The sequence below is a fragment of the Tamandua tetradactyla genome, chromosome 16, assembly GCF_023851605.1.
Source record: "Tamandua tetradactyla isolate mTamTet1 chromosome 16, mTamTet1.pri, whole genome shotgun sequence".
In the NCBI taxonomy this organism is placed as follows: Eukaryota; Metazoa; Chordata; class Mammalia; order Pilosa; family Myrmecophagidae; genus Tamandua; species Tamandua tetradactyla.
In genome coordinates, this window is record NC_135342.1 from 70,962,323 (window position 1) to 70,976,615 (window position 14,293).

The 14,293-nt window shown below is 37.1% G+C and overlaps 1 protein-coding gene across 2 annotated transcripts in view; it reads left to right on the top strand.

The window, feature by feature from the left end:
* Positions 1 to 1,086: 1,086 nt before the first annotated feature.
* The window catches only part of CNTNAP4 (contactin associated protein family member 4), a 270,914-nt gene continuing 257,707 nt past the window's right edge, over positions 1,087 to 14,293 (top strand). For both annotated transcript variants that reach the window (XM_077133653.1, XM_077133652.1), the window contains exon 1: positions 1,087 to 1,300. In XM_077133653.1, the coding sequence (XP_076989768.1) occupies positions 1,216 to 1,300 (85 nt within the window). In that variant the 5' untranslated portion in view covers positions 1,087 to 1,215. The remainder of the gene's footprint in view (positions 1,301 to 14,293) is intronic.

A 14,293-nucleotide genomic window follows, 5' to 3' on the forward strand; every position in this document is an offset into this window, starting at 1 on the left:
TTGGTATTAAAAGTCTTGTGGTTCTTTCAATATGTACTCCCCATCAGGTGCCCGAGAACTCTAGGATTCCCATTCTTATAAAATCCAGTACATTATTAAGTTACTGTGACACCACATAATATACTTCTCTTTATGTGATATTAACTCCTTCATTTAAATATTTTAATATGCTATCCATGAAATAGCAGTAACCCGGGATCAGTCACCAGGAGAGCAATCTTTCTGCAGTCTTTGATCTTCTGAATTTAAGCTTACTTCCCATCTCTCTCTTAGGTTTATTGAATTACATCTTTATATTGTGTAGGGTTGGTGTGAGTGTCTGTGTGAGTGGGAGTCTCCCTTTCTTCAATATTCTCTCATTTTTCATTGGGGGCCTTTTGGGAATTGTTCTTAAAGAATTTGGTTGTAAAATGCTACTGCATATTCACAGCATGGTGCACTCATCAAAACAAACCTACCCAATGCTGCTAATTTGTGCATTTGTACTCTTGATGCACTAAAATAAGAAATGTTAATTTACCAGACTCTTACCAGATGATTTGAAATATCTGCCAAGCAGGATTGTCTGTTTCCATGTTAGGAGTTTCCATAATAAAATGCTGGCACCGTCGCTGAAAAGGATGGTTTTATCTAAACAGAAAAACAATAACCGCAAGTATTCTCCCTGAGGAGGGTTTGAGCTACAATTTACCAATGTTGCGTAGCCATCTCTGTCTTGTTTTATGCTTTTGTTTTGAAACATAACGCAGTTTTGCCCCCCTTACCCCCACCCAGGATATTCAGGTCACAGCTCAGTGGGTTGACTGGCTCTGCCAAACGCAAGACCTCGAGAGAATCAGGAGGCTTCTCTGCCTCCTTCCTCCCCCTTCCAGCACCTCCAGTGGGGAGAAAAGGGTTAAGGATTACTGGAGAATAGGAGAGGGGAGGGAGCCCCGAGATGGCCCACAGCAGCATCGCTGAGCTGGGCTGTGCAATAGGGAGGGGGCAGGGAGGGGGGCGCTGCTCCGAGGGGTGGGCGTGGCCTCGGCGGTGTGGCTGCTCCTTAGAAAAGATGCTGGGTGCTTTTCACTGAAGGAGACTGGGCTCTGCACACGGAAAGAGAGAGAGAGGTGTTGAAGACCCAGACCGAGCTGGGAGAGGAACTGAGAACAGGACCAAAGCGCAGAGAGAAACTCAGGATTTGGGGGGGTGGGGGGTGTCCCAGTGAATGTTGACATGGGGTCTCCCGCCGCAGCTGTCCTCAAGATACTACTTCTGTTAGCTACTCAAAATTGGAGCCGAGTCGTAGCTGGGAATTCCTGTAAGTATACAGGGAATGATTTAAAACTTGCAGGGGGCTCTCTGCAAAACTTTGATTCTGTTGTTTATATAATTAGTAATTGCGACTGGAATTGCTGCAAAGCATATTGCTGTAAATGAAGTATTGCTTAAATATCCTGGCTATTTGACTGGGTTTACCCTTGTCCTTTCTTCTTGGTCAAAATGGTCAAAATATGCACAGTGTCATTTCTCTTTTTTGTCGCTGAGCAGAATCCTATCCTCTGGTCTCTAAATATTCATTGAGAAAGCTCAAGTTCTAGCACATTAAATTAGCATATTAACCAGGAAATAGCCTGTGAATGTCTTCATTTCTTCCTTTTTTAGGATGACTGAATTTTATTGGAATTATGTCTAACAGGAAAACAACTGGCAGACTTTATATTATGCTGTATTAGCTTAGATTTCCGAAGTTCGGGATTTGGCAGGCTAGTAGCTATATATCTTTAGACGGCAGACTAGTAACTGAAATGTGCTGCAGGATTCAGGAGCAGAACTGGTCGAGGCGAATCTCAGTATTAAGAGCTGTTCAGTCACTACTAAAGCTTGAAACCGGGCGCTTCTCTATCCAGGCGCCTGATTCCTACATTTTGCTTTAAGGAAAAACATTCAGGTGAATAGGTGAGAGTAGTGTACTTAACTGGTTGCATTTTTAGCTTCACACATTTGTTATTAAAGTGTTCTGATTCTGACTTTAGTTGATTAGGGAAGATTTATTAAGATCTTATTTGTAACTTATGTATCATCCAAAACAATTTGACAGAACTTCCTTTTATCCTCCTTTTATTAGAGATAGAAAAAAGTTTCACAAGTTTTACTTGGATTACCATTTCTAAAAAGCAGGATTTCCACATCCTCAATGAAGGGTAACCAAGTTCTGCAAATGTAACTTTTTATCTCTTTCTCGGGTTTTAAAGAAAAAGTTCATCTGCTTTTCAAGAAAGGATTAGCAGGTCTGTTCACAGTTTATGTCACTGCTGTATGACAGCCAGGTTTGGATTTGAGGAACACACTTCAGGCAGTATTGTGGCATTGGCTATAGCACATGACTTGACTATGCTAATGGGCTCTGATGTGGAAAGAGCATCCCAGATGAACTTACCTTCATGAGCACAACAGCCATTCACCTGCGGGTCTACTGATTTTTTGTTTCCATTCAGTATTCACTCACGTAACGCCACAGTGTATCTATGACTCTGAAAGAAGAGAACTTGACTCCAGAGGCTGCATTAGACTTCAGATCTCATTTTAATTTGGAAGTATAAGAATCCCCGGAGTCAACAAAATGAACATATTTTCACATAGTTGAAATCTTTGAATCCTGTAGTTATGGCATTTGACGCACATTGCAACAAACAAACACCAGTAGCAATATATACAGTAAGTTTTGTAGCAAAGGTGTAATAAAGTAATTCCATCCTCCAACAACTGCAGTTCAACAAAAAGGGAAGGCACTAGAGGTCACTCTAACAATGTAAAGTACATCACTTAAGCATCCTTCCCTTAAGAAAAGCAGAGCTTCAGTCTGGCCTGGACTGCAGTTGTGTCTTTCCAACACACTGCCTGTGGTTGGGTTTACAAAATATCCCTATGGTTAGTTGGGCTAGTGGTTATTTATGTTTTGTTTGTCTGCTTTCTCAAAGTCCAATAAAAGTTATAAGATGCAGAAAGATATTAAATAGCTTTGTTTTGTAATGTATCTTCTTAGTAAAGGAAAGTGACCTGCTGAGAGGTTCTGGTGAGAGTATACTATTTATGTCTGCTTGGCTCTGGCTGGGCCTCTGGTTGACATTAAAATTTCAATCCTGGTCCTGTCTTCTTAATTTTAATCCTTCCTGTCTCCTTGGTTTGTTCAGGAAGTAGTTTAATGCCCTTCTAAACATTTGATAAACCTAGAGAACCCATACAATTTTAAATCTCTAGGAACATTTAGATATTAAAGTTGAAGTTCTTGGCTACCATATATTACATGCCATATATGCTGGGAGTTGACTGTTCATCAAGTGTCAAAAATGCGATTACGGGACCTCCTATCATTAAAGTTGTGTTGGGTAATTTCCTATTAATATCATTTTGACAGTATGATTTGTAGCAGTTGATATAATAGAAAACATTTTGTCTCCCAATTTATTTTTATTGCTCAATGTTTGGGTAGTATTTTCTTTTTGGAAGGAAGCAAGTTCTACAAGTTTTATGTCTCATTTCAAGTCGTGATAGGGAGGACATCATATGTTTTATCCTTTTAAGAGCAATAATAAATAAAAGTGGATGACCGTTTGCTAACAAATGAGTGTACGGAAAAGAAACCATCAGCATAACCATTTTAAAGTGTTATAATAACCCCAGTAATTCTTCTGGACAAGGTTTTTTTTGTATTAACAAACAATGAATCAGTCTGGATTACCAATATTAAATCAGAGAGCACTAAGTATAAATAAAAAAAAATTAAAGGTCTGTCAGGTGGACACAAAGACCTTCTCCCTTTATTTACAGTTGGTTCACCAGGAGCAAATCTGTCTTCTACTGAGTTCAAGGCTGCCATGTAAAAGCTTTCAGGGGATGGACTCTCAAACCCCAAATAGCTCAGGGATTAGGTGTACTTCAATTTGGATGTTGGTTCAGCTAATTAATCAACAGAAAATTTTACATTAGAAGGATTCTGTGTCAATACATATTTACACACACGCCTGATATGTACATGCACACGTGTATGCGGGTGTGTGTTATCTGTGTGTATTTGTGTGCATAAATATGTATAAAGTGCTACACCCATGTGTTTGCTCATTTTTGGTGGTCCTGCTCATGCCTCATCTGTCTAAAGATGAAATACATTGGAAGGACCATATTCCTCACGCGCAGGTGTCCTGTCTGACCTTTCAGAAGTGGGGAATCAGACCCAGGTCTTTTTTGTCTGCATTCTGGTCAAGATGAATTTGTTACTATCTAGAGTCACTCCTTTGATGATAGTTTAGAGACAGAAGAGTTTGCGTTTTGAGCAGCCATGTGGGCTGTTGTTGGTTTCCTGACTTGCTACTAAGAGACATGCACTGAGCAAGGAGACATCTCTTTATTTATCCATTTGTTTGACTTTCTTTGTAATTAGAGCAGTTGTTGGTGTACAGAAAAGTCATGCAGGAAGTTAAGGTACCCGTATATCCCTACCCTCACTCACACAGTTTTCCCTATTTTTAGCACTTTGCATTCATGTGATGATTTATTACAATTAATGAAACAGTATTGTTATAATTATGTTGCTCTATAGTCCATAGTTTACCTTAGGGTTCTTTTTGTATTGTATGTACAGTACTATGGTGTTTTTGTTTGTTTATTCTTATCCTGGTAACTTATATACAATCTAAAGTTTCCCATTTTAAATATGTTCACATATGCAAGTCAGGTATTAATTATATTAATTAATGGAGTATTAATTACAGTTACAATATTGTATTACCATCATGACCATCCAACACCAAAACCTTTCCATCACCCAAACAGAAACTCTGCACCAATTAAGCAGTAACTCCCCACTCTCCGCCCCAATCCCAATCCCTGGTGAACTGTCTTCTAGTTCCCTACTTTATTTTTCAACCACTCTTATGAATCCACAATTTCTTTCTGCACATTAAGGCATGGTTGGGGGTGGGATTGACGCTCTACAGAAGAAGGAACAGAACTAACAGGTCAGAGTTTCGATTTTGTTTCCTCATGCAGAGGTGCAATGGAGACCCTCTTACCTCAGATGTACTGACTTTACTCTAATAATTATCACCAAATAGCTTATAAGTGTCTTAACTAGAACTTCTGGCTGCACTCTCACTTCTCTCTAATTGAAATACAGGATGCATTTGATATCTGCCTTGAAATAAACATTAAAGAATGTGTTGAAATCAACAATAGATGGAGAGTTGATTACTTAATGTAGATGACTACACTCGCAGGCTCTTGGATTAAACATGAATACAACCTGACTGATTCTCAAATTGTCAGTCCATTTTTTTCTCTTTTTTTGCATAGGCAGGCGTCCAGAATTGAACCCAGGTCTCTGGCATGGCAGGCGAGCACTCTGGCTGCTGAGTCACCATGGCCCGTCCAAATTGCCAGTCTTTTAATATTTTCTAGAAGCTTCCCCTTATCCCTTTCCCCCTAAATTTCCTTTCCATAGCAAAAATTAACTGAACTCCAACAATAAGGTACTGATAAAGTATAACCATGTGATGCAATGCATAAATGGCTGACTTTCGGGCATAAAGATATAAAGACGAGCATGCAATTTGATTCACTTTTTGAATAGTGGTGCTGATGTGTTTGTACCCATTTGGTGCATTCTCCCCACTCCCTATTGCATCTCCAATCATATCTAGGAAGGGTAGCCTCTGGCTCTGAGGATATTGAAACTCATGGGCCATCAGAGGGATCAAACTCAAGAGCTTCACATGAATCCTAGTATCGCTTAGCTTGCCCTAAGTAATAAACATTATTAGTATCTTCTAAAGTTAATTTTTGAATCTGTAAACTCTTCTTTCATTGGGGCCAATCTGTATACCAAGATTACATTGTTTTACCTCTTTGATGATAACAGAGTTATGGAACTGTATAATATAAATTATAATATAATATAATATTTAGCTCAGGGGTTAGCAGACTACGGCCCCTGGGCCAAATCCAGCCCACCCACTGCTTTTGTATGGCCTATGGTTAAGAATGTTTTTTACATTTTTATGTTTTTGAGAAATCAAAATCAAAATAGTATTTCATGAGATGAGAGTTATATGAAATTAAAATTTTGATGTCATCTATTCTTCTCATTAGTAGACCTATATGACAAAATTTTTACTCTATTATTATTATATTTTCAATTTCATTAATAAAATTGTTGTGGAAATTACTTTTCTCTTGTTAAATAATTAACTACATAACATTCTTGCTAATGACTGAATATTTACTATCTTGCCCTTTAGAGAGAACATTTTTGAACACCAATTTAAATCATATACAATGTAAGGTAATGGGAAGATACTGATGGTACATAATTTTACAGCTATGATAAAATATAGTTAGTGTTTTTGCACATAAACATGTGCTTGGAGAGTTGGGTACTGAAGGTAATCTAATACCAAGAACCATACAGAAGAAACCTCCAAGTTAGTATCTTTGTCATATGTTTCTTCTTAAAGATTTTATTGTTCAGAAATCTTGTTTCAGTGGGCATGGATTATTTGTAATTCTTTGTAAAGTTTCAGCAATTTTGTTTGCTAAAGGAGCATGTTCATTCCCAAGTAGCCCTATCAGGATATGAAGTTAAATCAAGTACGTAACTAATTGTACCTTAGATATTTTAAATGAAAATTCTGCTTCTGTTTCATACTTGCATGAATGTAAAGTATCCCACTCCATCCCGGTCAGAAACTTGCATTTGAATTGGTGATTGTGTTGGGAAAATGATCTTACTAGAAAAGTGTTCTTGACCCAGTGATTTTGAAAGCAGCAGTTTCCCCAAAATTCTGAAAACAGCAAACTTTCTAAAATGAGTTGAAAAGTAGATTTTCATTAAGCAGAACCCACTGAGAATTAATAATTAGGCAAGTGCATTTCACATACTCATGTCAGGACAATTAATTTTTATGTAAAACTCTTATCCATTTGAAATTATATTCACTTCTAATTTCTAAGAATTAATATTCCTATCTACATTATGATGCTTACTACAATTTATTTTTAAATTTAAGTTAAATATGTGATAGGGCATAATATTTAAAAATGTTATTTTCATTAATAGTCCATAATAACAACTTTTTCAGAATAAATGGCCATATGTTAAAATAATTTCTTTTTTATAATACTCTATTTAGTTCTAATGAGTATTTCAAAGTCTTATCAAAAGACTAATTTCCAAATCAAAGACAACCTAGCATAGTCTCTTGGTGCTTACTGAAATGGTACTTTCTCTGGGTGTTTGAACAAGAACTGTGACAGGTTAATGACCAGCCACCATGAGTATCTGATTAGGGATAGTGACATTGGTTTTGAAACTTTTCTACAGTGAATCTAAGTTTTGTTTCACAAATACGATTTTCTGAATTCCATACTGCATTTGGGATTTGAATCTCTTTTACCTCAATCAGATCAGGGCCATAATATCATCAACAACTGAATTGTATGACCTTTTAGATTGCCAATTAATGATAATTTCTCTAAGAATTCCTTCGCTATCCTCTTATAAATCTTTTCCTTTCCTCTTTCATGACTGAAAGTTTATAGAATGGGCCAGTCTCTAGAAACAGTAGGAAGAACAACAAAAAAAATCATCCAACATTGTTACACAAATCTCCAGTTATGCATTTTAAGATTCATAGGTGAATATTTCTGATGAAATATTAAATAATGCAGGCTTTGATCTGATTTTTCAATGGCCTAGTGTTTAAATTATTGCTTAGCTTTAAGTAGATTTTGCTCCTTTTTTTACTGATTTGGAATTGTTGGCCTCAGTAACTTGTTTAGTATTTGGTTAGAACCATAGCTATTTCCCAATGAGTATTTGCTTAACTAGAATATGTTTCATAAATAAATCACATTCATGCAGTGGAATGAGCTGTGGCATGAGGTGGTGAGGGTGGGGTGGGGGTCATAATTCTCATAGAATATATGGCTGATTATTTTGATAGGTATTTTAGTTTGAAACTCTTAGAAGTACTCTTTAACAACAGAGCTTCAAAAATGGGTCCTTAGTGGAGCATCAAATGCTAAGGTTGCTTTGATTTTGGCCACTTTAAAAAGAAAAATATCGGAAAGAGAAATAAATTCCTCAAGCCAAATGCAGATAGAAATTATGGAGAATTAGTAGATCTGGTGGTTATCATTGAAAGTCCTTCTTAAAGGAAGAATAAATTAATCAAAAAGCTTCAAGTAACTAAATCAACTTAAATAGAATACTTTGCCATTAAGATCTCTGTAACTTCTGGGGAAGATGTGTGAGTAGAGAGCTACAAGCCTCATTCCTCCTATAAAAAACAGCTAGTAAAGAGGCAGAAACTGTCTGACTCAACTGTTCCGGGGTGCTGGAAGCCAAGGGAGCACTGTACAGCATCCAGGGAACAGCAGGAGAAAGGCTGAGAAACAGCAGTAAGGAACTGTGAGTAACTGCCTCCATGGCTTCGTGGGTGCCATGCTCACTCACAAGGTGAGCCACCTCAGGTCAGTCTCTGGCTGTCTGCTGTAGATGGAGAGTGATATGGAAGCCTCACCTCCCAAGAATAGGGTGGGGCATGGCCAAGTACTGATCACAGCTTTTGATCTATGAATTTAGATGGTTAAGTACTGACTCTGAACCACTATTTTAGTCTGCCCCAAACAGGGACCACAAAGGCTATTATTTCAACCCTTTTTCTGACAGGGGCAATGGTGGTGTGGGTTTAAAGATACAGGACCTGGCTAGGGCTGCAAAGAAAAGTTTGCCTAAGAGCACTATCTACTAGGCAGGCCAGGAAGATGCAATATTGGGGAGCTGTAAAAAGGCTTTTTGGTGTGTTTCCTGACACTCTCCCTAGGGCTCTTTGGAGCTGGTCCCTGCCCCTTTCTTGGGTACCTGGTTGTGTGTTGGCTGGAAAATACTGACTTGGAAAAGTCCTCTCCAGGATGACCCTCATTCCAGAATTTGCCTTCTAGGCAAAAGCAGCTAGAGGCAAGGAAAGGAGAGTAAATGAAATATTAGAGGCAAAACAACGACCAAGAGTACAAATCATGATTTCTGGAGAAGGAACATTGGAAAGGAAACTTTCTCTTGGGGTGAAACAATGCACAAATAATGCAGTCTTAAAAATTACACCACATACCCAAGGCAAGAATTAGATGACAAAAGTGCTGAAAAAATCTGATCATCCACAAGCAATTCTAAAGGTATAGAGGAAGTTGAAACTTGTGTCAAAGAAGAACCTTAACACAAAGCCAATCAACAGCAAAACCCTAGGCAAGAGAGAGAAACTGACCTCCAGGGAAAACTCATAAAGACAATCAAATGCCTAGACATCAAGAAAAAATTAGAAGCTGTACTAAAACCCAGGAAGATATGGCTGAGCCAAAGAAACAATTAAAATTCAGAGGAGACACAGAATTTGGATAACTAATCAAAGTTGTTCAAATAACTCTCCTAATTCAATTATAGGAAATGAAGTAAAATATAACTAAAGAGATAAAGCATATTAAGAAGACACTGGGTGAGCCTAAAGAAGAATTTGAAAGTATGAAAAAAATGTAATAGTACTTATGGGAATGAAAGGCACAATAGAAGAGATTAAAAATTCACTAGAATCATACAATAGCAGATTTTAACAAGCAGAAGAAAGGATCAGTGAATTAGAAGATAGAACAATAGAAATGCCAGACAGAAGAATAGATTGAAGAAAAATGGAAAAAATTAAGCAGAGTCTCAGAGAATTGAATGACAGTTCGAAGCACACAAACATATGAGCCATGGGTATCCCAGAAGGAAACAGGGAAAGAATAGTTGAGCAGATAATGGCTGAATATTTCTCAACTCTTCTGAACGACTTATGTGCTTGCCCTGGAAGTGCAATGTACTCCAAATAATAAATCCTAACAGACCTACTCCAAGGCATATACTAAACAGAATGTCAAATGCCAAAGATAAAGAGAGAATCCTGAAAGCAGAAAGAGGAAAGGGATTTATTTCTTACAAGGGAACTGTAATAAGATTAGTGTCAGTTTCTCATCAGAAACCATTGAGGTGAGAAGGCAATGGTATGACATATTCAAGGTACTGAAAGGGAAAAACTGCCAACCAAGAATTCGTTATCTGGCAAAACTGTCCTTCAAAAATGAGAGAGAGTTTAAAATATCCACAGATAAACAGAAACGGAGAGTTGATCAACAAGAAACCTTCCTTACAAGAAATACTTAAGATAGTTCTGCAGGCTGAAAGGAAAAAGACAGAGAGCGAGGTTTGGAGGATAGTGTAGGAATGAAGATTATCAGTAAGGGTAACTAAAGGGTGAAAAGAGAGAAAAAATAAGATGTGATATATAAAATCCAAAGGACAAAAATGGTTGAAGTAAGTGCTGCCTTTATTCAATAACATTGAATTAAACTTCCCAATCAAGAGATACAGATTGGCAAAATGGACTAAAAGTATGATCCATATACATGATGTCTACAAGAAACTCACCTGAGACACAGAGCACATATAGGTTGAAAGGGAAAATCTGGAGAGAGAAATTATATGGAAATAGAAACCAAAAAAGAGCTGAGGTAGCTATACAAATATCAGGAAAAAAAGACTTTAAATGCAAAACTTTTATAAAAGACAAAGAAGGATTCCATATATTCATAAAAGGAGCAATCCAGAAAGAAGAAATAACAATCATGAATATATATGCATTTAACCAAGGTGCCCCAAAACACGAGGCAAACATCGACAAAATTGAAGGGAGGGATAGATGTCTCTACAGCAATAGCTGTCATCAATAGATAGAATAACTAGACAAGGATTGATAAGGAAACAGAGCACTTGAACAATCTGATAAATTAACTAGACCTATCAGACTTATATAGAACATTGTACCCCAAAACAGCAGGATGTATGTTCTTCTCAAATGCCCATGGATCGTTTTCCAGGATATACCACATGTTGGGTCATAAAACAAGTCTCACTAAATTTTAGAAGACTGAAATTATACAACTTTCTCTGACCACAGTGGAACAAAGCTGAAAATCAGTAACAGGTGGAGAACTAGAAATTCACAAATATATGAAGGTTGAACAATACACTCTTAAAAATCACTGGGTCAAAGAAGAAGGTACAAGGGAAATCAGTAAGTATCTTGAGATGAATGAAAATGAGAATACAACATATCAAAACTAATGGGATGCTGTGAAAGCAGTGCTGAGAGAAGAATTTATAGCCCTAATGTCTACATTAAAAAAGAATAAAGGGCCATAGTGGCTCAGCAGGCAGAGTTCTTGCCTGCCATGCCAGAGACCCGGGGTTTAGTTCCTGGTGTCTACCCATGCAAAAAAAAAAAAAGAGAGAATAAAGAGCTAAAATCAAAGACTTAACTGCCCACCTGGAGGAACTAGAAAAAGAGCCAGAAACTACTCCCAAAGCAAGTAGAAAGAATGAAATAAGAAAGATGAGAGCAGAAATAAATGAAAATTGAGAATAAAAAATAGAATCAACTGAAGTAAAAGTTGGTTCATTGAGAGTATCAATAGAATTGACAAACTCTTAGTTAGACGGACAAAGACAAAAAGAGAGAAGCTGCAGATAAATAAAATCAGAAATGAAGAAAGGTGGCATTACTAATGATCCCACAGGAGTAAAAAGGTTCATAAGAGGCTACTATGAACAACTGTATGCCAACAAATTAGACAACTTAGATGAAATGGACAACTTCCTAGAAATGGGTCAACAAACTACACTGACTTGAGAAGAAACAGGAGACCTTAGTCATCAAAAACCTTCCAATGACGTCAAGCCCAGGACCCGATGGCTTCACAAAGAAATTCTACAAAGCATTCTAAGAATTAATAGCAATCCTACTCACACTCTTCTAAAAAATTGAAGAGGAGGGAACACCATGTAGTTTATTCTATGAAGCCAACATTGCCCTAATACCAAAGTCAGACAGAAGTACTATAAGACAAGAAATTACAAACCAATTTCTCTAATGAATTCAGATGCAAAAATCCTCAACAAAATACCTACAAATATTGAAACCAACTTGGGGTTTGTTCATATGAAACTTAACCCCACAATGGATAGGTCAAGCCTACTTAAATTAGACCTAAGAGTCACCCCCAAGAGAACCTCTTTTGTTGTTCAGATGTGGCCTCTCTCTCCAGCCAACACAACAAGCAAACTCACCACCTTCCCCCTGGCTATGTGGGACATGACTCCCAGGGGTGTGGACCTTCCTGGCAACGTGGGACAGAATCCTAGAATGAGCTGGGACTCAGCATCAAGGGATTGAGAAAACCTTCTCGACCAAAAGGGGGAAGAGTGAAATGAGACAAAATAAAGTGTCAATGGCTGAGAGATTCCAAACAGAGTTGAGAGGTTATCCTGGAGGTTATTCTTATACATTAAATAGATATCACCTTGTTAGTCAAAGATGTAATGGAGAGGTTGGAGGGAACTGCCTAAAATGTAGAGCTGTGTTTCAGTAGCCATATTTCTTGAAGATGATTGTAGGGGAATAATAGGGGAATAAATTGAAATGCTAGTGATCAATGAAAGGGGAGGTAAGGGTTATGGTATGAATGAATTTTTTTCTGTTGACTTTTTATTTCTTTTGCTGAACTGATGCAAATATTCTAAGAAGTGATCATGATGATGAATATGCAACTATGTGATGGTATGAATTACTGATTATATATGTAGAACAGAATGATCAACACTCAAAAATTAGTAGTTTCTGTGCCCTAGTAATGATCAATCTGATGAGGAAAACAAGAAAAAAATGCCATTTACATTAGCAAATAAAAGAATCAAATATGTAGGAATAAATCTAAACAAAGATGTGTAGGACTTATAACTAGAAAACCAAAAAACACTGCTAAAAGATATCAAAGAAGATCTCAATAAATGGAAGGACGTTCTGTGTTTATGGATTGGAAGACTACATATCGTTAAGATGTCATTTCTTCCCACGTTGATTTCCAGATTCAACACAATCACAATAAAAATTCCACCAACTTAAATTTGTAGAAATGGCAAAGCCAGTTAACAAATGTATATGAAGGAGTAAAGGGCCCCAAATGGCCAAAAATATCATGAAAAAGAAGAATGAAGTTGGAGGACTCACAATTCCTGACTTTAAAGCATATTAAAAATGTAAAGTGATCAAAGCAGCATAGTCCTGGCATAAAGATAGGTATATTGACCAATGAAATTGAATTGTGAGTTCAGAAATAGACCTTCACTTCTACAGCCAATTGATATTTGACAAGGCTGCCAATTCCACTCAACTCGGACAGAACAATCTCTTCATTATATAGTGCTTAGAGAAATGGATGTCCATATGCAAGGGAATCAAAGAGGAACCTTATGGCAAATGTTATATGAAAATGAATTAAAAATGGATCAAAGACCTAAATATAAGAACCAAGACCATAAAACTCTCAGAAGATAATATGGGGGAGCATATTAAAGATCTTGTGGAAATCAATGGTTTCTTAGACTTTACATCTAAAGCACAAGCAATGAGGGAAAAAAACAGATAAATGGGACCTACTCAAAATTAAAAACTTTTGTGCTTCAAAGGTCTTTGTCTAGAAGTTGAAAAGGCAGCCTACTCAATGGGAGAAAATGTTTGGAATCCACATATCCAGTAAGGGTTTACTGTCCAGAATATATAAAGAAATCCAACAACTCAGCAGTTAAAAGACAAAGAACACAATTTTAAAATGGGCAAAAGACTCGAATAGACACTTCTTCAAAGAGGAAATACAAACTGCTAAAAAAGCACATGAAAAATGCTTGATATCACTAGCCATTAGGGAAATGCAAATCAAAACAAAATGAGATATCATTCCATAACCTACGAGAATGGCCATTATTTTTTTAAAAAGCTGAAAACTACAAGAGTTGGAAAGGATGTGGAGAAATAGGAATACTCGTTCACTGCTGAGGGAATGTAAAATTGTGCAGCCACTGTGGAAACTAAGTATAGAATTTTTCAGGAAACTAAGTATAGAATTGCCATATTATCTGGCAACTAAGAGCAGGGGTATGAACAGGTATTTGTACACTGATGTTCATACCTGCATTATTCACAATTGCCAAATGATAGAAGCATCCCAAATGTCCATCAGCCGATGAATGAATGAGCAAATGTGGTATATGCATTCAATAGCATATTCAGCTGTAAGAAGGAATGAAGTCCTGATGCATGTGACAACATGGGTGAACCTTGTAGACCTTATGCTGAGTGAAATAAGCTAGATACAAAAGGGCAAATATTAC